We start from the raw sequence: 25748 nt of genomic DNA on the forward strand, positions 1-25748 counted from the left end.
AGAACACCAGGCTGATCTTCCTTTCTCTGTAAAGAACTGGATCTGCCCATATGATAATTGTCTAACAATAATTATTTAATACTATATACTGTATTGTGAAAATTTATTTTCACCTCTTGTAAATAGCTCCTATTAGGAAACAGTTTTTAGAGGAGAGGTAGAATTATCTTAGTATTTTTTTTAAAATTTTCTGACATATTTTTACTTGATAGAATTTTATGCTTCTATTATATTTTCTGATATTTTGTTTGCTTATGTACAATTTCATGTATTTTATGTGAGCTTCCATTTATTGCGGAATGTGACTAGGTAGAGAGAGAGATGGAAGAGAGAGAGAGAGATTTTGCCCTATGTTTAACATTTAGTTGTACAGCTTTTTCTATTGTTTATATAAAATAATAGCTGTAAGCATTTTTGCTGATCATATACACCTTCAGCTTTGCTCAGCAAGTTTATATTAAAATTATTTTTCTAGTTATATAATTGTTTGAAGGACTGGCTAGCTTCTAAATTTTGACATTGTTGGCATGGTTTAAAGATGGACATGCATGCTAGCAATTTCCATAAGTTTACAATAATGAAACAGTGGGAATCCACAAAGTCTTTTATCATTCAAATAATAAGGTTTTTGAGGTAAAGTGGATAAGTTAGTATTTCTTATAAAAGTTAAGGGGATTATTAGCAATGGACAGCATGTTAGGAACTGCGGAAAAGATTATTTTCTCTCAAGAAAGTTTTTATTTTCAGAAATAATTAGACTGAGGCTGCATTTCATCTTTGTTGCATTCATTCCTGTCTCTTTAAGTGTCTCAGCAGTGTTTGTTAATTCCACAGGAATGCGGCTTTGGATATGGCGAGGATGCCCAGTGCATGACATGCAGGCCAAACCGATTCAAAGAGGACTGGGGCTTTCAAAAATGCAAACAATGTTTGGATTGTGCTTCAGTAAATCGATTTCAGAAAAGCAATTGTTCTGCCATTAGCAATGCTGTTTGTGGAGACTGCTTGCCTGGGTAAGTTATAGAAGGAAGCATGAAGGACTGTAAATAATTTGGGGATTCTCAGTTTTGACTGGCTTTAAAGTTGTCACAATGTTTCTGTACACTGCAGTGAAAACTTGCTTTCATGGTTTAAATGGAGAGAAGGGAATGTCTGTTGCTTCCAAATGTCCATTCAATATCAATATTTATAATATTAATAATAAATGCATTTATATTTATTAAAGAAATGGTGCAGTTTACATCATTACACAATTTTACTTATATAACTAATGTTAATTGATACTAAAATTGTCAACTGGTATTAAGTAGTGTTGGGCAAAAAAAATTTTAATGTGAAAGGACCTCCCTTTGCTTGCGGTGCCGCTGCGGCGTCCTTTTGCGTAAAAATAATAAAAAATATTTTTACGCAAAGGGACGCCACAGCGGCACTGCAAGCAAAGGGAGGTCCTTTCATGTAAAATTTTTTTAAAAAAATTTTACATGAAAAGATCTCCCCTTGCTTGCAGCGCCGCAAGCAAAAGGAGCTGGGGAATCCCACACAGAGAGCTTTGACGTCATGTATACCGGCAGGTTGCTAAGCACGCCAAGGTGATCACTTCCTGGATTCCATCCTCCCTCCATTATTCTAGTGCCGCTCCCGGAATCCAAGAAGTGATCACCTTGGCATGCTTAGCCACCTGCTGGTATATGTGACGTCAAAGCTCCGCCCCCGGAATCTGTTCGTGGGATTCCCCAGCTCCTTTTGCTTGTGGTGCTGCAAGCAAAGGGAGGTCCTTTCACGTAAAAATAAATAAAAACATTTACATGAAAAGACCTCCCTTTGCTTGTGGCGCTGCTGCGGCATCCTTTTTCGTAAAAATAAAAATTAAAAAAAATTTAAAAATGGGATTTTGGGGGCAGAGCTTTGACGTCATGCAGCGTTTGGAGTTCGGGTTCGGCCGAACTTTGCGTGAAACCTAAACACCTTTGGGTTCGCCCATCACTAGTATTAAGTATTACATCAAAGTCAGTCTGCTAGATTTTCCTCCTACTGTGTCTTCCAGATTTTCCTTCTACCTTGTCTTCCAGATGTGATTATATTCTGAAGCCTTGCTCTTAGGGTGAAAAGTCATCTCACAATAGCAGAACTTCCTTTTCTTCAGAATTCCATTATACAGTACATATTGTTCAGATATGTATAAAGGAGAGATAGCGATACCATATTTTAGGTGGAAATGTGGAGATCTTAAAAATGGCCAAAGAAGAATTGCTCACATAGCCCTCCCTACTCCTTGACCTCCCAGTTATGAGTTGGAAATCTGGGGGGAAATAATTAATTTATGCTGGTTTCAGTGTGACTATACCTCTCAATACGATCCAAGAGTCTAATAAATTAATTTTGCAGAAAAATTGCATTGGCATTCAAGCAAATGCAAATGCAGTTCCCCATCAGATTTCCAATTGAACAGAGGTCAGAAAGTAACAGTGAGTAACAACAAGCTATAGTAAAATAAATGAAGACAAAACAAAAGTGTCACCAAATTCACTTCAGGATTTTAGGCCAAAGGCTTGAACAACGTGTAGGATTTATGGGAGCAGTGAGCCTAGAAACCTGTTTTTTGTTTTCTCCATAATGCACTGGGTTGCAATGATGGATTTCAGTGTTATGATTGCCAGAATTCAGCACACTGCTTCCTGCCATTTTAGCTAGTTCTGTATAGTACTCTTCACCATTTTAAAAACAATCTTCATAAAACTTAAGAAAAAGAAAAATCTTGCCTGTGCTCGTGAATTTGATATGAATCTCATCATTTTTCATTGCTGTGCTCACCGCTGCCCTCATTTTTCTGTCCAATAAAGCATTAAATTGTCCTTGCCCATCGGAAGAATATCACTACCCGAACCTCTTGCTTAATCCCAGCTTATATGATCCCATCTTATTTCAATAACATTTATTGGTTTTATTAGCATAATTCTGTATTGAGTTGGTTTTTTTTTTTCAGATTTGAGAAATGCGATATTTTCCTTGTGTCTTCCAGATTTTATAGAAAGACAAAGCTTGGGGGCTTTCAGGATATGGAATGTATTCCTTGTGGTGATCCACCTCCTCCTTATGAACCACATTGTAAGTGTTTCTGATATTAAAATATTCATGACATAAACTGCATTTTCCTGGTTACCACAACAACCTGCATGGGCCCAGATTGCTTTCGCTAAGTAATGGGGTCACATAATTTCACACTTTACCACCGCATCACTTAGCAATATCAATCCCAGACTCCAGTTTGTGTTATAGCTCCATGTCCATAGTTATTGCCTGGAGAGGTCAACAGAGTAATTCTGAAGAAGTTCCATATGTTTTGTGGGCTTTTGTGAAGCCTCCTTAAAAAAAATGTTTCCTATATTCTCTTGAGAAGTACTGCTTGCTGGGAGAAAAGCACAAGGCTGCCACAAGGACAACAATGTCTGCAAGAGAGCGGAGCCTTGCCAGGCTCCTGTGCAACCCCACCCCTAAAAGGTAAGGTAGGTACTGCTTGGCCCTGGGTGAGGAGCAGGTTGATTCCTGCAGGTCCTTTGGGTGGCCAGATGGCTGTAAATGTCCACCATTTGCCAGTCTGTTTCACTCCTTCACCTGGCTGAATGGCCAACTTGAAAGCAGGATGATGCCTGGGGAGCCGCAAGAGATGGGGTGAGATAGGGCTTGGAAGGCCTGGAGCAAGCTGGCCTGGACCTGCACTAGCCCTTTAAGGATCTACCCTATCTCTGAGGCACCTGATCACCTACTTAATGACCTGTACATTGATGGTAGGCTCCATTACAGTTGTACCTCTACCTAAGAACGCTTCAACTTATGAACTTTTCTAGATAAGAACCAGGTGTTCAAGATTTTTTTGCCTCTTCTCAATAACCATTTTCCACTTACAAACCCGAGCCTCCGAAACTGTAACCGGAAAAGGCAGGGAGAAGCCTCCGTGGGGCCTCTCTAGGAATCTCCTGGGAGGAAACAGGGCCTCCACCCTCCCTGTGGTTTCTCCAATCGCATGCATTATTTATGGGGGAAATTGCTTCTTCTTACAAACTTTTCTATTTAAAAACCTGGTCAAGGAATGAATTAAGCTCGTAAGTAGAGGTACCACTGTATAGGATAAGTTGTGGATTACGGTAACAGGTGATAGGAATGATGGGTTATATAGTCAAGCAAGAGCAGACAGGTAAAATAGATATGCAGTGCAAGATGAATGTTCCCTCCTACTGTTTCACATAATCTCTCTCATGAACTGTTCAGCTCTGATAGTCAACTGAGATCATTGCTAGTACACTGTGCAATCTCCCATGCATGTGTTATTTGGAGCAGCTATTGTGTCTGCCATAATAGGTGAGGTGTTTGTATGGTATGGCATGGTTCTCATGGTGTGGCAACTCTTAAGTCATATGACTTTTAAGCATAATGTATTATAGTGTTCCCTCGCCACTTCGTGGTTCACCTTTCGTGGACTCAGTGCATCGTGGGTTTTTATAAAATATTAATGGAAAAAATATATCGCGGATTCTCGCTACTGGGCGGGTTTTCTGTGGAACAAGCCCACCTGAGATGCTACTTGTCTACATGAGATTGTAAACAACACACGATTGGTTGATTGATGGAGAAGGGACCAACCAGAGAGTGCTGCTTTGTATCCCAGAGCCTGATTGGCTCAGTACTGTAGTGCGTTGTTTACTTTTCATCTGTGCACAACTTCCCCATCTCTTGAGTCTTCTCCTACACTAGGCAATTTCACATGAACATCGTTTCACCGCGTAGGTTTAAGAATTCAAAAACATTTTACAGTAAATTTAAAGGTACAGTACATGCATAGAACAGTGTGGGAATGGTTATTAAGGGAATGGGAATGCTTTATGTAGCGTAAAATTGTGGGGGAGCCTTTAAAGCCTTAAAATAGTGTATAAATACTTAAATATAGCTTCCTTACTTTGCGGATTTTTGTTTATCGTGGGTGGTCCTGGAACGTATCACTCGCGATAAATGAGAGAATACTGTACTGTTACTATATCTGACATCAGTAGCCTGACTAATAGATGATAGGTACAGGAAGTACATGCAAGAAGTTATTTTTATGGAAAATGAAGGCAGCAAAATTAATGGAATCTACCCGTGTCTTTATTTAAAACAGGGGCCCCCAACTCTCAAGGTGTGGCTCACTACTGGGCCATGGTCCATTCAGAACCGGAGAGCCCCCCTCCGCCACCAGGCCATCAAGCTGGAAAGTTTGGAGGCTGCTGATTTAAAACATTCTAGTTACATAGTAAATAAACCAAACAATTTGACAGCATTTGTGTGTGATAGGTTTGGGACTGGCAACTCGACAAAATTTTATTGATTGATTTATTGTATTTATATGCCGCTCACTCCAAAATGGACTCCGAGCAGCTAACAGCAACCATAAATACAACCACAGTAAAAAGCAATTAAAAATGTAACAATAAAATCAACAATGCAATAAAAAAACAATGTGAGCAAGAGGTATATTAGTATTAATGAAGTATATCATTAGGCTCACAAAGCCTCAATTTTAGGAGAAATACAGATTTTTAATTGTTTAAAAAATTGAAAGAGACATTTTAATAACTATGAAGACAGGAATATTGTAGGAAATAACTTTGCTAATTGGAAAAATAAAACAGAAGCTTTTCAAACTGAAGCACTTAATGAAAGATCCCTTATGGAGAACAACAATCAGGACTTAGTAATATGAAACCTGTTGCTGTTTTCATCAAGTTGAAATATGTTGTTTGAAGATTTCCCTACATCTGTAGGTAATTATGTATATAGTTGAATATTAAACTGTTTTATAATGCTTTAATACTAGGAAAATTGCTTCACAAATTAACTAATTTATTCCAGGTTTTTTTGAAACTTTAGCATATTGTAAATAAAGCTGGCACAATAATTATGTGGGCAAAAGTCTAAATGTTTATCTCCGGGACCGTCTTCTGCTGCACGAATCCCAGCGACCAGTTAGGTGCCACAGAGTGGGCCTTCTCCGGGTCCTGTCAACTAAACAATGTTGTTTGGCAGGACCCAGGGGAAGAGCCTTCTCTGTGGCGGCCCTGGCCCTCTGGAACCAACTCCCCCCAGAGATTAGAATTGCCCCCACTCTCCTCGCCTTTCGTAAGCTTCTTAAAACCCACGTTTGCCATCAGGTATGGGGGAACTGAGATACTCTTTCCCCCTAGGCCTTTACAATTTATGCATGGTATGTTTGTATGTATGTTTGGTTTTATAATAAGGGTTTTTTAGTTGTTTTGATATTGGATTGTTACATGTTGTTTTTTTATCACTGTTGTTAGCTGCCCCAAGTCTACGGAGAGGGGTGGCATACAAATCCAATAAATAATAATAATGTTCAATTTCTTAGAAATTCCCCAAAATGTACGCTGATACACTATATTACAGTGTGTTACTGTTTACTCTTGAATGCTAAATTGGGTCCTAGACTTTCTAGGCTAAAATTCTATGATCATATAATATGATAGCAGCATTAATAACGATCAGAAAATGTTGATAACAGTTGATTATTACCTAGCTAGCTATAAATTTCAGGACTGCTTTCATCTACACTCCATCGGTAGATTTTTTAAAAACAGAGTTATGGTTTAAATATTTACTCATGAAAAAGCTGGTTGCGGGTTGTAAAAAGGCCATCAGAAAGTTGAAAGGACTTTCTAAAAAGAAAATAAAAGGCAAAAGAAGAGAAATCACTCTTGAGTAAACATTTCCAAAACATTCAGTAATAGCAAATAATGCTGTGGCATATGTTGAAGTGGAAATCAGAACAAATAAATCTGCAGAAAATACAGGAAGCACTTCTGAGCACTGTATATTATATTCTGCTAGATATAATATACATATAATGTACTGGATTTTCAAAAATTTGAAGGCCTTGGGGAAAAAAAGCACGTCAATGTAATTTTAGTTATTAAATTTAGAATAAAGAAGTAAAAAATATGAATCAGCATGAAGTATAGGTTAGGGTTATAATTTACAGTTTTGCTCAAAATTTATGCTGCTAAGTGAGAAATGTTTAAGTGAGTTTTTCCTCATTTTACAATCTTTCTTATCACCGATGGTAAGTGAATCACTGCATTTGTTAGATTAGTAACGCTGTTGTCAAATGAATCTAGCTTCCCCTTTAACTTAGTTTATCAGAAGGTTGCAAAAGATGATCAGATGATCCTGGGACACTGCAACCATCATCAATGTGAGTCAGTTGTCAGACATCCAAATGCAAACCATGTGATCATATGGATGCTGCAGTGGCCATTAAATATGGGAAATGGCAATAAGTTAGTGTGTTGTAACTTCAAACAGTCAATAAGTGAACTGTCATAAATCGAGACCTACCTGTACAGGTAGTCCTTGGCTCACAATCACAATTGGGATCAGCACTTCCATCTCTAAGTCGTTAAGTAAGAAGTCATGTCCCATTTTAGAATCTCTTTTGTCACATTCATTGAGCAAATCACTGTGGCCGTTAAGTGACTCACATAGTCATTAAACAAAACTGGCTTTCCCCATTGACTTTGCTTGTCAGAAGATCACAAATGGCAATTTGGATGCTCCAACCAGCATAAATTTATTTATTTATTTATTTATTCATTTGTCCAATACACAATACATGTGGAAGAGAATAGACATGAAGTAATATATATAAAGATAATATGTAAAAATAGAGAAGATATATGAAAGGAAGAAAATATATATGATATATGAGATAAAGGAAAGACAATTGGACAGGGGACGAAAGGCACACTAGTGCACTTATGTATGCCCCTTACTGGCCTCTTAGGAACCTGGAGAGGTCAATCTTGGATAGTCTAAGGGAGAAATGTTGGGGGTTAGGGGTTGACACTATTGAGTCCGGTAATGAGTTCCAAGCTTCGACAACTCGATTGTTAAAGTCATATTTTTTACATTCAAGTTTGGAGCGGTTAATATTAAGTTTGAATCTGTTGCGTGCTCTTGTGTTGTTGCGGTTGAAGCTGAAGTAGTCATTGACCGGTAGGACGTTGCAGCATATGATCTTGTGGGCAATACTTAAATCGTGTTTTAGGCGCCGTAGTTCTAGGCTTTGTAGACCCAGGATTGTTAGTCTATTTTCATAGGGTATTCTGTTTCAAGTGGAGGAGTGAAGGGCTCTTCTGGTGAAATATCTAATAAATAGGTAGGTAGGTAGGTAGGTAGGTAGGTAGGCAGGCAGACAGACAGACAGACAGACAGACAGACAGACAGACAGACAGACAGACAGACAGACAGATAGATAGATAGTTGCAGTGGGCTTTAACACTTAGGTCATTTGATATTAGTATTCCAAGGTCTTTTACTGAGTGTGGGTTGGCTGTGATAATTTGTTTATTCAGTTTATATATGAGGTTTGGATTCTTTTTGCCGATGGAGGGTAGAGCATTTGTTGGTTGATATTTGAAGTTGCCATGTGTTAGACCAATCTGAGACAAAGTCAAGGTCTTTTTGGAGAGTAAATGTGTTGTCAGTGGTGTTGGTTGCCAAGCAGCCGAATTTAAATTACGTGATCATGGGGAAGATGCAACAATTGCGAGGACCATTGGGAAGCCACATTTTCCCAATGTTGCCGTAACTTTAAATGATGGCTAAAAGAATGATTGTTAAATTGACAACTACGTGTATATTTACAATTATTATTTCAGGAGAATAATAAGTTCTTAGTTCATGTGAACATGCAGTTTAGATCCCTGCTAAAACTTTTTGTTTTATAGATTATCTGCCTCAGCAAATTTGACAAAAAACTACAAAGACAGAAAATACTTTAAACACTGAATCAGCAACTAACTTTTAAAAAAGATCAAAACAACAATAAAAGGGAAACGAACTATAATTATCACATATTCATCGAATATCAAACTAGTTTCTAATTCTACCTTTAAAAGAAACATGCTTCTCTAATATTATCAAATATAATAACATTTATGCCAAAGCAGAACTTATTGAGTCATTTTTTTTATCATTAGATAAAATAGCTAGATGAAATATGGAAAATATATTTCTACATTTGGAAGATGCACACACTTAAAAGCAACCTTTCAAGAATGGAGTAGTTGTTTAAAATCAGGAGGATTCATACTAAGATTTAATATTTAAAGTAACTTTCCATTTACATTTCATCTCCATAGTAATTTGTCATCTTCATGTCCAGACAAACATGAGAAACAAGTAATGCCTAGACCATAGCTAATGCTTTTGTCTGAACAGAGCCAATAGACAGAAAGGCAGCCCAAGGGATATTAGAGATGAAAAATTGCCCTTGTATAATAAATACAAATTGATTAAAAACATAACTATTTTGTTTCTGCTCTTTATAACAAAGAATCTAAAACTCTGATATTGAAGGCATTCTCATAATACTTTTAACTTAGCATATGGCTGTGGAGGCAGATGCCAACTCAGTATACACTAAGATATTGATTAAAGGAATTGAATTGCTTCCTTGCCGACCATAATTTGGCCCTTAAACATTTGTTTAATAAATTCTGTTCCAGGATCCTCTTATGCTCCCTCTATTTCTGGTTTTATTTTTCAAGAAAATGGGATGGGAATCGTTATTTCATATATTTTTTTTACCACAAATATGGATTGCAGTATATTATATGAAACAAAACAAGTTTCTAGACTTACTTAAATGAACTGTGTCTTGGTATCGACTATACCAGCATTTCTTTAATGAAGTTTGGGTTCACTCTGGCCAGTGTTTTTAACTATCAAAATTAGTTTATTCTATACAAAAAATGACATTTGGGCATGTTCAGCAAGACCAACCTTTTAAAAGCTGCATTTTAAAAAATCTGTTCATCCCAGAAGTCAAAAATATTTTTAGTAACCTTTGTGTATGCCAATTTAGAGATACCGTGCTATTGCTAGCTAATTTAAGGAATATTTTTTAATCAATGTTTTCTTATAATTTATTTTAAGATACTTGGTGGTTTTTTCTCCTTTGACTGAGCCTCCTTTCTGAACAGACACATAATGAATAAAAATCTCCAATTAGCTGTTCTGAAACTAGCAGTATGGCAGTGGCAATGGAACTGGCAAAGCTGATTTTTAAATATTTATCCACACAGCACTAGATAAGGTTTGGATGAATGTATATTTGAGGTACAGATTCTTTTCCATATGGAGTACTATGGCTCAGCAGTTGAAGATTTTAGTTAGTTAGTTAGTTAGTTAGTTAGTTAGTTAGTTAGTTAGTGTTGTGATTCCGTCTGAGGCCCCTCAGGGAACGGCTGATCCTCTGCCGGCTTCCTGCTCAGAGGGGGAGGATGAGGAACAGGAGGTTCAGGCAGACGGGGAGGAGGAATCTCAGGCTGAGGGAGAGGGAGGACAGCCAGAGTCCCCCGAGAGGGAGCTCTCCCCAGCAAGCAGCCTGGATTCCTTAGGTGAAAATGCACAAGCAATAATCGATCTCCGGCAGAGAAGAGCAACACAACGAAGGGGACAATTAGCCAGGTACTTTCAGCACTAAAGAGGCAACAGCTGGGTTTGGGTGTGGTGCTCTCTGGAAAGGCTGAAAAGGCAGACCCACCCTTCCTGGCTTGTGGAGTATTATCTTTGGGAGTCCTGGGACCTGGCTGTGATCTTTGGCGTCTTGGAATTCTGGTTTGTGACTTTGAATACTGAAACCTTGGGGGGGAAAGGTGTGGGTCTTATTCTCTACAGTGGTGGGTGTGCCAGCAAGAAGTCTGCTGTATTGTCTGGCCATCAGGACTCTGCTGTGAAGTCTCATAGCCTGCCTGTTGGGAAGAACAGGTTTTTCTCTGTGTTTATTTTTCAAACTATAAAGTGCTTTTGCTTTTACCAGCGTGTCTGGCTGCTTTTTCCAGTTGGTGTTGAAGTCTGGGGGCACCCAGACAGAACAGTTAGTTAGTTAGTTAGTCAGTCAGTCAGTCAGTCAGTCAGTTTAGTTAGTTAGTTAGTTAGTCCAATACATAATACACATTGAAGAGAATAGATATGTAGTAATATAACTAAAGAAAGGAATAGAAGAAAAGATATAAAAGTATAGGTGAACAAATTTGAAAGGAAGAAAAGATAAATGAGATAAGGAGAGACAATTGGACAGGGGACGGAAGCACGCTGAGCTTGTCAATTGTAGAGCTGTCAGAGAGGGTTCAAGACCCGAACTCTGCACAACAAGGTGAGGTCCCGTTACTTGCCCGAGCTCCTGCACACCTATTAGTTCAAAAGCGTGCAAATGTGAGTAGATTAATAGATATCATTTCCATGCTCCTTTGGTATATATTATCGGAATTCATTATTTGGAAATTATCTTCGAACAATGCTGGCTCCCTCATCCAAGAAATGAGACAAGCATTACATCCTAGAGTCAGATAAGACTGGTCAGGGAAACCTTTACCTTTAAGTTCCATGGAAATACCCACATGTTCCCCCCACCCCATTCTTCCTGCTTAGTTATGCTAAATGGTTGTAGAGAAAGTATGTTTTGGGTAGGCCTCTTGAAAGATCATGGAGCTGTACTTCCTAGTTAAAGAGAAAGAACAAGTTAAATGGGGATGTAACCAGGAATGGGCAGTAGGCAGGATGGGGTGGAACACAGTTCCACCAGCGGAAATGAATATGCGTGCGCAGCTCCAGCTGATCGGCGGCTGTCACTTCCTGGATTACTGATCTCGGCTCAGCTCTCCTTTTTCCCCCTGCTGCTGCTGTTGCATCTGTGCTCCTTGCTTTTTTCTTCCTTCCTGGCCTCAGACAAGCTTTTCTCTCTCCTGCCCAGCTTCCTCCAACCTCACACAGCCACATCTCGCCTGAGGGACAAGCAGAAGGCATGGGTGGAAGTGGCGCTAGCAGCCTTTATGCTTCTGGCAGCACCCGTTCACCTAGCTACCCAGCCTGAGGCGGGCGGGCGACCCAGGAAGGAGAGCGCGGGAAACACAAAGTAAATTGTCACCCCAGCCAGTAACACTGGGAAGGTTGTAAGTCGAGAGCTTAACAGTTCACTTGAACGATGATGATCGTTCAAGCCACTCCCACCTGGTCACATAGCCAGCAAGCCACCCCTACCCAGTCACATGACCATTAAGCCACACCCACAAAATAAGCCACACCCACAGTGTGGCAGTAAAAAAATTGGGCTGCCCATTACTGGATGTAACACACTGTAAGATTTCTTATTCCCACAGTTACCTATTGTGCATGCACTGGTACATCTGCTTATTTTTCTGGAAAGAGGAAAGAAAGTGTTAATTTCAGCCATGAGATTTGATAAAGTCAGTATTTCTCTTAACTAGTTTTTACGCAAGTTAATACTAGAACCAGTCTTTCATCTTTTGAGTCAATCCCATAATTAGGATCCTTCTTTGCCAGGGGCTGAATGAGTGTTTATTTTACGTATAGGATGTCTGCAAGATATTTAACTTAATCATTACTTTTTATTAACAAAGAAATAGCTGCTTAGTTATCAGATTTAAGTGAACTTGAAATTCCTGAGAGGGAATGGTGTATGGGTAATGATTAACCTATACTGAATAGATTCTCTTATGTATTTATTAAAACAGCTAACCCTTAAGGACAGTGAAGGCATTTACATTTCATATTAATTACTAACTAAACATTTGCCTACAGCTCATTAAACTACAAGATTACAGGAATGTGATCTGTACGTACTTTGGTGGCCTTATTAGTTTTGCTCAGAGTTTATTGACACACAAAATTTGTTGACAGACAATGAAAATATACTTAAGTAATTCATTTTTGTTCCATTTGAGAAAAAAGCATACCTTTTAAAAAACCATTCTACTCAAGATGTAAACAGTCAAGTAATTTAGGTTATAACCAGATTATTTTATAAGCGATAACTTACGTTCCTTATGTCCTCAGCTTCCAGAAAATTAGATAAAGAATGAAATAGTTTTATCATATTTGCATTTAAGTCTACTCTTCCTTGGTATGACGTCTGCTGTGTTGGCCATTGATGTGCTATTCAATATGCTACTGTGTTGATTGTGCACACAGTTAGGGTGAAACTTCCAACCCATTTCTTGAAATATAGAGCATGATGTTCTTTCCCCATATATTAGGGGTAAGGGTTTGTTCTACCTCTCCTAGAACAAACAAAGCAATCTGAAAAGCTCTGGATATGAACAAACTCCAAATTTCCAATTCTATTACTCTGTCTGTGCTGTGCGGTGTAAACTCTTAGAAGGATTTATCACATATGCCTAAAGAGCTTTGAATCTTTGTTCTTCCCTGCCTATAATTTTATATCAATAAGAGGTATACTTTTTATTTATATACAGGCACCACGAAAGTTAATTTGGTGAAAATCCCATCAACTGTTTCCAGCCCACGAGACACTGCTCTCGCTGCTGTGATATGCAGTGCACTGGCAACTGTACTTTCAGCACTTTTCATCCTGTGTGTTATCTATTGCAAGAGACAGTTCATGGAAAAGAAGCCAAACTGTAAGTTTCTCTCCCCCAACTCCCGCCACCACATTACATTTATTACTCATATTCTTACTCATGTCCCCTTTATGTTGAGTTTTACCATCTAATAAATGTCTGTGCAGAAAACCAAGATTTTGATTCGAACTGTTACTTAAGCGTAACCTGGAGTGGATTCATAGTTTCCCGAATGCAATTTTGACCTGTCTGTCTGTCTGTCTGTCTGTCTGTCTGTCTGTCTGTCTGTCTGTCTGTCTATCTATCTATCTATCTATCTATCTATCTATCTATCTATCTATTTTATTCATTCAATTTTTATGCCGCCCTTCTCCTTAGACTCAGGGCGGCTTACAACATGTTAGCAATAGCACTTTTGAACAGAGCCAGCCTATTGCCCCCACAATCTGGGTCCTCATTTTACCCACCTTGGAAGGATGGAAGGCTGAGTCAACCTTGAGCCAGTGATGAGATTTGAATTGCTGACCTGCAGATCTATAGTCAGCTTCAGTGGCCTGCAGTACAGCACTCTACCTGCTGTGCCATCTTGGCTCAATTACATCAAAAAGGATAAATCATATTACTTGCTTGTCTTCAATTGCTTGTGTGTACTGTGTATTGTTTTGTTGTAGAGTAATTGTCTGTTTTTTATTGTCTATTGTTTATATGTAAATAAAAAACTTTTTTTAAAAAAAAAGGATAAATCATGTGAATATGTTGAATATATTCTCCGTCTATATCTGTCTTGATTTTGTCTGGAGTTTTGTGAGCCAATCCAAAGATCATACAAAAATACATCCAAAATTAATATCCCAAATTCATGTTGCAGTGTGAAAACTCTGAGAACCAGAAGAAAGGTTAGCGGTTATCATATTTTTCAGAGTGTGAGGCGCACTAGGGTATAAGATGCACCTTAGTTTTTGGGAGGAAAATAGAGGGGTAGGAAATCTGCCTACTGGGTATTCATCTGGCTAGCTTCCTTAGTCTGGTCAGCTTCAGCACCTTATTTTATCCCTTGGTTAGGGCTTAAAAAAAAAACCTTATTCAGACAGTGTAACAATGAAAGAGCCTGCAAACCAGTAATAGCTGGGAACTTCATTAGCACCTTGTTAGGGCTGGAAAGAAACTTATTTGGAGCAAGGGCTTTAGATTAGATTTTATATTGGTTTTTTAAGATTTTGTACTTTTTGTATTGATTTTATTATGTAAGCCGCCCTGAGTCTGCTGGAGAAGGACAGACTAGAAATCCAATAAATATGTAAGTAAGTAGGTAGAGCAATAAAAAAAAGCCTACACAGACTTAAGGGCTGGAAAAACATTTTTCGGAGAGATTAACAATGAAAAAGTCTGCAAGAGATGGGAAGATTGTTAGCGCCTAGTTAGTAGGGCTGGGGGAAAAAAGCTTCAAGAACAGCTACATTCAGAGTATAAGACGCACCCAAGTTTTCAGCCTCTTTTAGGGAGGAAAACGGTGCATCTTATATTCTGAAAAATATGGTAGCTATGGCTACTTTTCGTGCTTCTCAGTTGTATTTAGATTTTTAGATATTTAGATTGTTTAAATTAGAAAATTATGAAAAATGGAGATATGTTATTCAGAATTACAGATTATTGTAAACCTCTAACAATTATTCTAGGTTCTTGTTGGAACTTCAGATTTTTTTCTGCCAAGTATTTCCTTAATAAAGGGGCTCCAGAATTAGAACATATTGAAATAGGCTTAAAGCAACAACTTCCAAGAAAATGGTTTAATTTATAATATGTGAAAACTTTTATAATGGGTGCTCTAAGTTAAAAGAAAGTATAATGTTACTATATATGATTATAGAATAATTTAAATGCAAATAAAATGGGTTAACACCCGGTGCCAATATCTTCTCTGTTCTAAAGGGTCTGCACAATCACAGGATGTTCACTACGAAGGTTCAGAACTTGCATGTTTTGATAGATCACAACTTAATATATATGAACATAGAACATGCTGCCAGGGCCAGCAGGATTCATTACAGATGTGTGGTAAGTATGGTCTCATATTACTTGCTGGCTTAGTCTAAGTAGGAGAAACACATTGAGGCTGAAATTTGAATGAAGCCTAGTAAAGTAACTATGGATAAATTGCTATTTAGTATGCAAGATGTTACACTAGCATAGATCCCAATAGGGCTAATGTAATAGAATTACTAGAATTTAATAATAGAAAGCAAATCAAAATTACAAATGTAAAAATGTATGTTTCTATGATTAAAACTTTATGTGAAGGCTGTATGCAACACTGCCACCGCAAAGACTAAATGTGTTATGAAGATTTAGTATAAGAGCAGATATGAGCCCTGTGTTATGGCATTCTCAAATATGATTCTTATATAGAACATAATCCCATATCATTACCCCTCACTTTCTCCTTTCCCCAAAGTGGATGGATGATGGATTGTTTGGCTAGGCATTAAATTCTAATGAGACCTAAACAGCCCCATTTTCTTGCATAACAGAGAAGCAAGAGCCAGAGGCTAACAGCTGTTATCACTATGTGTCAACTATACACTATGGGACTTGTGTGAACCAGCTCATAGCTAGTCTCAACAAGCATAAATTATTTGCATTTCTAGAAAACTCTATACACTTTCTTATTTAAGGTTTTCTTTTTTCAAGGTCCAGTGCATTTGATTCCATCGTTGTGCTGTGATGAGTCCTGTAGCTTTGAACATAGCTGTCATAGCTGTCCTTTTCACTCTCAGACTACATTTCATGAAAGGTACTTCAGGTTTTTAACTTCTGCCTTTTGCTGACTCTTCTACTGAATATTTGTTTGTCTTTATTACATGATATAGTGGTTCTACTTACGAACTTAATTCGTTCCATGACCAGGTTCTTAAATAAAAAAGTTTGTAAGAAGAAGCAATTTTTCCCATAGGAATCAATGTAAAAGCAAATAATGTGTGTGATTGGGGAAACCAGAGGGAGGACAGGGGCCCTGTTTCCTCCCAGGAAATCTTAGAGAGGCCACACAGAGGCTTCTCCCCATTTTTTCCAGCCCTGGTTCCTCCCAGGAGATTCCTAGAGAGGCCCCATGGAGGCTTCTCTCTGCCTTTTCCGGTTACAATTTTGGAGGCTCGGGTTTGTAAGTGGAAAATGGTTCTTGAGAAGAGGCAAAAAAATCTTGAACACCCGGTTTTTATCTAGAAAAGTTCGTAAATAGAGCCATTCTTAGGTAGAGGGACCATTGTACATTAGAATATATCCTCTACATTTTTAGTCATTCTGACAGATTCAATCACTAATTTGAAAGTGAAAATGTATGCAGGCAAAAGCCAATTCAAGCAAATTAACTGTAAGGTAAAGGTTCCCCTTGTAGATATGTGCTAGTCATTCTCAGCTCTAGGTGGCGGTGCTCATTTTGTTTTAAAGCCAAAGAGCCAGAGCTGTCTGAAGATGCCTCCATGATCATGTGGCTGGCATGACTATCTCTGGGACCGCCTTCTGCCCCATGAATCCCAGCGACCAATTAGGGTCCCATCAACTAAACAATGTCGTTTGGCGGGACCAGGGGAAGAGCCTTCTCTGTGGCAGCCCCGGCCCTCTGGAACCAACTCCTCCCAGAGATCAGAATTGCCCCCACCCTACTCGCCTTTCGTAAGCTCTTTAAAACCCGCCTCTGCAGTCAGGCATGGGGGAACTGATATATTCTTTCCCCCTAGGCCTCTACAATTTATGCATGGTATGTTTGTTTGTATGTCTGGTTTTATAATAAGGGGTTTTTAGTTGTTTTAGTAGTGGATTGTTACATGCTGTTTTTATCACTGTTGTTAGCCGCCCCGAGTTCACGGAGAGGGGCGGCATACAAATAAATAAATAAATAAATAAATACATGCATACATACATACATACATACATACATACATACATACATACATACATACATACAGCACACAGAGTGCTGTTACCTTCCCACCAAAGATAGTTCCTATTTTTTTAATTGCATTTTTACATGCTTTTGAACTGCTAGGTTGGCAGAAACTGGGACAAATAACAGGAGCTCACTCCATTATGCAGTGATAGGGATTTGAACCACTGAACTGCTGACCTTTCTGATCGACAAGTTCAGCATCTTAGCCACTGAACCATTACGTCCCTTTAAAATTAACTATATTCTACTGTGCTATTGTTTTCAGTTGTGTCACACTTTTGTTAGTAGTGAAAAGCATAATTTTGTTGTGTCTATTTCCTGCATTTTGAAGTTCTTCCTCTGTCACTTGCAATAATTATAACTAACAGTATGCTATAAAATGATATTATTAAAATTATATTATTAATTTTTAATTATATCTTCATTCCACCTTTTTGCCCCCAAACACAGAAATTTGACACAAATCACACTTTTATATGCAATTATCACATTGGGGTCAATATTTTTTATATATACTGCTCAAAAAAATAAAGGGAACACTCAAAGAACACATCCTAGATCTGAATGAATGAAATATTCTCATTGAATCCTTTGTTCTGTGCAAAGTTAAATGTGCACAACAGCATGTGGAATTGATTGTCAATCAGTGTTGCTTAAGTGGACAGTTTGATTTCACAGAAGTTTGATCTACTTGGAGTTATATTGTGTTGTTTAAGTGTTCCCTTTATTTTTTTTTAGCAGTGTATTATGTTTTCGTTGAATCTTTGTCTTGTTTCTCAACTTTTTACAGGAATTCAAATTCTGTTGGAGAAATGATTCCAGCATTTCTTGGTTCTCTTTCACATTCCACTTGTGGAGATCTTTCAGATGCTTGGCCTCTCATCAAAAAACCAGAATGTTGTGATAGTATTTCTTTCTCTGAATCATACCCTGAACTAGTGGGAGAAGATGAAAATCTTTTCAGCCCCTTAGAGATAGAAAGAGACACTATGGATTCAGATAACAAACAGGATTTAAATGTAGTCATGTCTACAAACCCTCATTTTGGAAGCTTGACAAAATCACTTGAACTTTCCAGTATCACTGCTCCCTTAAATGAGGTTTTGGCTGCTGAACCATTTTCAGTAACAGAGTATGACAGAACAAACTGATAAACAGGTAAGCACCGTTATCGCGATAATTTAAATGAAACTGTTAAGCCAGGGGTCGGGAACCTATGGCTCGCGAGCCAGATATGGCTCTTTTGATGGCCGTATCTGGCTCGCAGACAGGGCTCCTACCTGTCTATGGGAAGGATGCATGCACCCAGGGCCACCGATAGACGGGTATTACTGGGACTGCTGTCCCGGGCCCCGGGCAAATTGGAAAATTGGGGGGCCCCGGGCCCCGGCGCCCGCCAAAAACTCCCCAACCCCGAAGAGAGCCTGAATAATGGGGGGGGCGGGCCCGGCGCTTCTGCTGCTGAGCCCAGTCTTCTCCCGGTGGCTTTCGACTCCTCCCGCCGAGGAGCTGCAAGGCTGGCCTCGGCTCCCCTTCCCTAAACCCCCGCCAGCCCCCTCCTTCCCTTCCCGCCCTGCCCTCCTTCCCCGAGGCGTCGCTTGCCCATCATCCCCTGCCGGCCAATGGGGCAGCGGGACTGCTAGATGGGCAGCTCTTCCGGCGAGGGTGGGCCTCCGCCCGCGCAGAAAGCATCCTCCCTCACACCCAGCGCCGGCCATGGGGGCTTCCGCCGCCGCCTTCCGCAAGGCCCCCAGAGGAGCCGCGTGGGTCTTCTCCTGGTGAGTCACCGCTCCCAGAGTGTAGGGGGGGGAGCTTTGCAACCTGCAGCCGAGGCGTCCCGGGGACTTGCAGCAGGTGAGAATCGCCGCCGGAATTTCCAGCAAGACAAAAGAGAAAAAAAAGTTTCACTTCGGAAGCGGCCGGGAGTCTGTGCTTTTGACAGCCCCCCCACCCCCCGCTTCGTTTAGGGGCGTGGAGGAAATGCCGCCCGGGTGACAGGGGAGCCGATGGTAATCGCCCTTTTGATAGCTGGAGCAATTAAAAAGGGGAGGAGCTCCGGGCCAGGGAGGGGAAGGCGAGGGGGGGGGGTGCATGAAGGAATGCCTCCCTCCCTCCCTTCCTCCGGTATAAAAACCCAGGTGAGGCGTCGCGAGGGCTCCACGCGGGGTCTTCCGGCCCGGCCCACTCAGGAGCAAGAGAGGGACAGAGAGAAAGAAAGAGGGACAGAGAAAGAAAGAGAGGGACAGAGAGAAAGAAAGAGAGGGACAGAGAGAAAGAGAGGGACAGAGAGAAAGAAAGAGAGGGACAGAGAGAAAGAAAGAGGGACAGAGTGAAAGAAAGAGGGACAGAGAGAAAGAAAGAGAGGGACAGAGAGAAAGAAAGAGGGACAGAGAAAGAAAGAGAGGGACAGAGAGAAAGAGGGACAGAGAGAAAGAAAGAGAGGGACAGAGAGAAAGAAAGAGAGGGACAGAGAGAAAGAAAGAGAGGGACAGAGAGAAAGAAAGAGAGGGACAGAGTGAAAGAAAGAGGGACAGAGAGAAAGAAAGAGAGGGACAGAGAGAAAGAAAGAGAAGAGAGAGAGAAAGAAAGAGAGAGGGGGGAGAGAAAGGGAAAGATAGAGAGGGAGAGAGAAAGGAAGAAGAGAGATAGAAAGGGAGAGAGAGAGAAAGCAGGAGACAGAGAGAGGGAGAGAGAAAGAGGGAGAGATACAAAGAGTGAGTGAAAGAGAGAAGAGAGATAAAGAAAGAGAGAAAGAAAGAGAAAGAGAGGACAGAGAAAGAGAGAGAGAGAATTAGAAAGACAGAAGGACAGAGAGAAAGGGAGAGAGAGAGAAAGAGGAAGAATAAATATTAAATATTGTATTTGTTCCCATTTTGTTTTTTACTTTAAATAAGGTATGTGCAGTGTGCATAGAGATTTGTAAAATAATAAAATAGATAATTGACATAACTTACAATGCGTTGTGTGACATGTCCAACATTCCAGCTTCTTTCTTCTGCGAATGCCTCAAAGCTGGCATTCTCTCAACATCAGGTGGGAAGAATGCCAGCTTCCAGTCATGCGCAGGAAAAAGAAGAAGCCAGACTGCTGGACTGATGTCATGCATCGCAAGCTCACAATGTAAGTTATTTATTTAATTTTTTTACTGCTAATTACCATTGTTTCAGTCCAGTTGTGGCTTTATACAGCAGGGAGGAGCATTCCTTGCTGTACTAAGTGAACATTGGAGCGATTGATCTGTCAATGGCCCTTTAAACATATTGTACGGCTCTCGCGGAATTATATTTCAAAATATGTGGCGTTTACGGCTCTCTTAGCCAAAAAGGTTCCTGACCCCTGTGTTAAGCAATAGAATAGAATAGAATAGAATAGAATAGAATTTTTATTGGCCAAGTGTGATTGGACACACAAGGAATTTGTCTTGGTGCATATGCTCTCAACGTACATAAAATAAAATATACATTTGTCAAGAATCATGTGGTACAACACTTAATGATTGTCATAGGGGTCAAATAAGCAATGAAGAAGCAATATTAATAAAAATCTTAGGATATAAGCAACAAGTTACAGTCATACAGTCAACATGGGAGGAAATGGGTGATAGGAATGATGAGAAAAACTAGTAGAATAGAAGTGCAGATTTAGTAGAAATTCTGACAGTGTTGAGGGAATTATTTGTTTAGTAGAGTGATGGCGTTCGGGAAAAAACTGTTCTTGTGTCTAGTTGTCTTGGTGTGCAGTGCTCTGTAGTGACGTTTTGAGGGTAGGAGTTGAAACAATTTGTGTCCAGGATGTGAGGGGTCAGTAAATATTTTACCCGCCCTCTTTTTGACTCGTGCAGTATACAGATCCTCAATGGAAGGCAGATTAGCAGCAATTGTTTTTTCTGCAATTCTGATTATCCTCTGAAGTCTGTGTCGGTCCTGTTGGGTTGCAGCACCAAACCAGACAGTTATAGTCTGGAATAATAATTTTCATTAATTAATTAATTAATGAAGGAAGAGAAAATAACTGAAAAAGGTTATTTTTAAAACTTCTTTTTTGGGTTGGTATTTTGTATATTTTACCGTATTTTTGGACTATAAGGCACACTAATGTATAAGACACACTAAGATTTCAAAGACATAAGTAAGGGAAGAAAGGTTTTTGTCCTACTGGACCCCAGGAAGCACTCTGCAAGCCTCCCAAACCCTCCTTGCGCCCCTTTTTTTTCTGAGTTGCCTTGAGAAGGGCGACATAGAAATCTAATAGATAGGTAGGTAGGTAGGTAAGTAGGTAGAGATAGATAGTGTTGTGGTTGGCTCTGGCCCAGCTCCTGCCCCAAGTAATGTGGAGGTGGATGTGGGGGAAACATCCACATGCCACAGGACTGTTTTGCTCCCGATAGAATCTCCCGACGAAGGCTCCTCTGACGAAGGAAGTGTGGGTAGCAGGGAAGGGGGGAGTTTGGCAGACAGCCCAGGAGGAGATCAATCATCCTTATCATCCCTGGATTCTGAACAAGAACTTATGACACATCCACGCATGCGTAGAGTGATGCATAGGAGAGAACAACTGAAGGATTATTACAGGAGATAAGTGAGGCTACCTGTGGTTGGGTGGGGCTGCTGTAATTAGTGCTACAGATAAAAAGAACAGGCTGCTGGTTTAGCCTTGTGGAAGTTTATCTGATTCATAGTTTCGTCAAGATCGTGGTTTTGCTGTTCAAGACTGTCTGTGGACTTTCTGGACTTTGGAATTTGGACTCAATTTCCCAGTTACTGGGTGAGAAATTGGATTGCATTTAACCTGTGCCTTGTGTGTACCAGAAAATCCCTTTGACATCCCTTTGCTTTTCTGTTGATAAAGACTTGTGGTTTTCCTTCTATCATGTGGTGTGTGTCTCTCTGGACTAATTACCCTGTAATTACGGGCGGTTGGGACACGCCGGCAGAATAGGTAGGTAGGTAGGTAGGTAGGTAGAAAGAAAGAAAGAAAGAAAGAAAGAAAGAAAGAAAGAAAGAAAGAAAGAAAGAAAGAAAGAAAGAAAGAGGTGCTCAGAGGGTTTGGGAGGCCTACAGAGTTCTCATGGGGGCTGTGGGAAAGCAAAAACACCCTCGTTTTTGCAAAAAAAAATGGCCCATTCTTCACAAAAATGGGGATGTTTTTGCCTTCCCCCAGCCCCCATGAGCACTCTGCTGGCCTCCCAAACACTCTATGCATCCCATTTTTACAAAAAACTGGCCCATTTTTCACTAAAATGAAACATGGGGGTGGGGCTTCGGAAAGCCAAAAATGGCTGTATTCAGTATATAAGTTGCACTGACATTTCCACCCTCTTTTAGGGGAAAAAAGTTGTGTCTTATAGTCCCAAAAATGCGGTATTTATTACTTTTATATCTTACTACAAATGACTGTCAGTAATTAACTTTACATGGGAAAAGAAGTCTAAAGCATCCATGCTGGAGTAAAATCAAGGCAGTTTAATAATAAATAAAAAGTCAAGTTTTAGAGCAAGCCAAAAAAATAATATTAGAGAAAGCCTGATCTAATTAAAATATTGTCTGGACCAGTTCTCTTTGAGAATCTATTTCAATGCAAGCAGGGAAAGGGGCGGGGTGATTTCTATGGGGTAACAGCTCTTCCTGGTATGAGTTCCTCTACTTCCCCAAAGCGGGACACTACTGCAACTTGGTCCTCCAAAACGGTGGAGTGGAGCATGCAGGAGTGAGTTAGGATAGGAGAATAAACAGAGAAAAAGAGAAGGAGTCTAATTGTCAGTTGTTCCATAACATTTCTATTGGCTGTAGAAATGTTTGCGTCTCTTTATTTAGAGTCGTTCCAAATTTGTCATTGGGTTTTGGATGTGTCAAATGGGGTTTAGGATTCTTCAGTCACTCCTGTTGTAGTTTCCACTCTGGAGGTTTCTACCAACTTTGGAGGCTAGCAGAGAGCTGAGAAAAAGGATCCTGTGTTTGGCTTAGCAGTTCTTGTCATCTTTCAGGAACTAATGAGATCCTCTGAAAATGAAACCAAGTTTTCTCTGACTAGGATTGAAAAATCCTTGATCTGAAATGCCAAGAAGGAAAATATCAAGAGAAAGAGGTGGTGGGTTTTAAGGAAAAGAGAGAAAGAGTTATGACGAGATTAGCAAGAGAAAGTCAAAAGCCTTAAAATACAAAAAAATAAAAAATTAACAAAAATGGGTCAACAGATTAAATGGATCTCATTGAATGTTAATGGACTTAACGCACCAAATAAGAGAAATGAAATATTTACTAAACTCAAAAAATTAAGTATGGGTTTTTGAAAAGTTAAGTGGCATACAAAAGCCTTTAAGTTATCGCCAATAAAATGGAGGAGAACAATTAGAGAGACTTGCTGTATTCTGTCTTAACACCTTTCTTTCTCTTTTCTCTTTTTCTTTTCTTTCTTTTAGGAATCTGACGGCCCTGGCGGCCCTTAAATTGAGTGCCTCTTCTCTAACATTTGTGAATGGAACGCTGCCTGGGTCTTAGTGGTACTGTTTCAGAAATAGCTGAAATAAATTGGCAGCGTTTGAAAGCTCTTTGGCAGTTGGACTTGCAACAAAGCAGCTGTATGAGAAGATTTCAAGGAGCCGTGTGGTCAAAGACGGGGGTCTAGGGGGCAGCTAACTGCGGGTTGCCCCTCATTCAGACATAGTTTGATGGATTGAACTCACAACTAAGGAGATTATGTAAGAATAACAAGCGGTAGAATAGTCTTCTGAGTATATGTACTAACAGCAGATGTGTGACGGGAATTTATCCTGTATTATATTGGCAAAAGGAAGCATTTGATAGGATTTGCAACAAAGCTGTGTTGAATCCCTGTGAATGTGCCAAGAATACTAGCACTGCAAAGAATCCTTTTTAAGAAAAATGAAAATTTCTCACTTGTCTATACTTATTTATTGTGAACTTGGAAATATCCTCTGCTGTCACAGTTCAGTATTGCATAAATGTTTATATGGAGAAAGAACATTGTAGAAATTGAACAGTGGTGCTCAAGAGCCTTTGTAGGGCAAGGCTCTGATGTTTATCTTGAACTAAGTCCCGGTAGGTTCGGTGCTGCCTACTCTGAAGGTAATATAACTCCAATTTTCAATGAAATATTTCACCTATAAATAACTGCTGTTATATGCTGGTGTTTGGCAGAATTCTATAATTTTAAAAAAACACATTAGATGCCATTTATTTCAGTAGGTATGTTTTGTTAGTTATACCGGGCATTTACTATATTAGTGAAATTTAATGTGCTTTTTTATACATTTTTTTTAAAAAAAGTTTGAAATAAAACCTAAAATTATAAATGCCTCTGGCCCCTTGGACAGTGTCTTAAGACCCTAGAATTCCTTACATTTCTTTTCTTTTTTTGAATAAAGAAATGAGCTGAGTTAGAGCAGAAAGCATTCAGGATCTGAAACTCTCTACCACTTCCAACCCTTTTCCATGTCTCCAAACTAGGGGGAAATATAGCTCAGCAGTTGAGACTCCTAAAAAACCCCATTGCCTGAAAAAGTAGGTAGAGAGGTAAACATCAGTAATTATTTCATCTCTTTAAAATAGTAGTAGAGCATTAGAATAGTTCTGCCAATCTGAAACTATTCCCTCTTCCTTCTGGATAAAAAATTGAACTCAATGGGATCTATTTTCTCAGTAGATATGGATAAAATTGCAGTCTTAAAAACTACATTTTTAAATCCACATATGCATAATTGAGGGGGTGCAGTCTTATACATAGTTACTTGAAAGGTAAGGCCTACAAAAAACTAAGATGTAAGGTCAGACATCCGAGGCAGTTAGGTTTGCAGGGTACCGTGTTAACATTATTATTGCAAAATTCACGTTTATATAATTTTTGCATGAGGAACCATATTTATGTAAACTTTGTAAATAATCTGACATGCATTTCAGTATTGTGTAAAACCTTTGATAAAATATGTATAGAAATTTCACCTGTGAAAGCTCTTTCAGAAATTAATTTTGTCACCTTTATCTATGCTATCTATGGACAATGGTCATTTTATATAATTAGATTAGATATACATTAGATTACTCACCCGCCCACCTATTAAAAAACGAAAAACTAGGAAGTATAAATTACATATAATATATTGTTCCTAAAATATTTTATTCAACTAAATTCGTGTTGATTATGTTGCCCATGTCAAACAGTGATATATGCAAAAGGATTGAATGGTTGATTGTGATCCATCAAGTTGGTGTCGAATGTGATGATTGCATAGATGGACCCTCATCAGTATAAGTCTGTCCATGCTATGTCCCTTCAAAACGTGCAGTGGTACAGTTGCCGACCATGCTTTTCTTCTTTTTTCTTCAGTCTCTCCCAACATTAAGGAGTTATCAGGGAAG

General features: G+C 39.3%; 1 protein-coding gene across 3 annotated transcripts in view; it reads left to right on the forward strand.

Annotated features, from left to right (window-relative positions):
• TNFRSF19 (TNF receptor superfamily member 19) overlaps positions 1-25339 on the forward strand; it is a 144239-nt gene extending 118900 nt beyond the window's left edge. For all 3 annotated transcript variants that reach the window (XM_070749779.1, XM_070749781.1, XM_070749778.1), the window contains exons 4-10: positions 835-1013; positions 3020-3105; positions 13326-13490; positions 15360-15485; positions 16119-16221; positions 18164-18531; positions 23792-25339. In XM_070749779.1, coding sequence (XP_070605880.1) covers positions 835-1013; positions 3020-3105; positions 13326-13490; positions 15360-15485; positions 16119-16221; positions 18164-18524 — 1020 coding nt within the window. In that variant the 3' untranslated portion in view covers positions 18525-18531; positions 23792-25339. The remainder of the gene's footprint in view (positions 1-834; positions 1014-3019; positions 3106-13325; positions 13491-15359; positions 15486-16118; positions 16222-18163; positions 18532-23791) is intronic.
• The last annotated feature ends 409 nt before the right edge of the window (positions 25340-25748 follow it).

The sequence above is a fragment of the Erythrolamprus reginae genome, chromosome 4 (genome assembly GCF_031021105.1).
Source record: "Erythrolamprus reginae isolate rEryReg1 chromosome 4, rEryReg1.hap1, whole genome shotgun sequence".
Classification (NCBI taxonomy): Eukaryota; Metazoa; Chordata; class Lepidosauria; order Squamata; family Dipsadidae; genus Erythrolamprus; species Erythrolamprus reginae.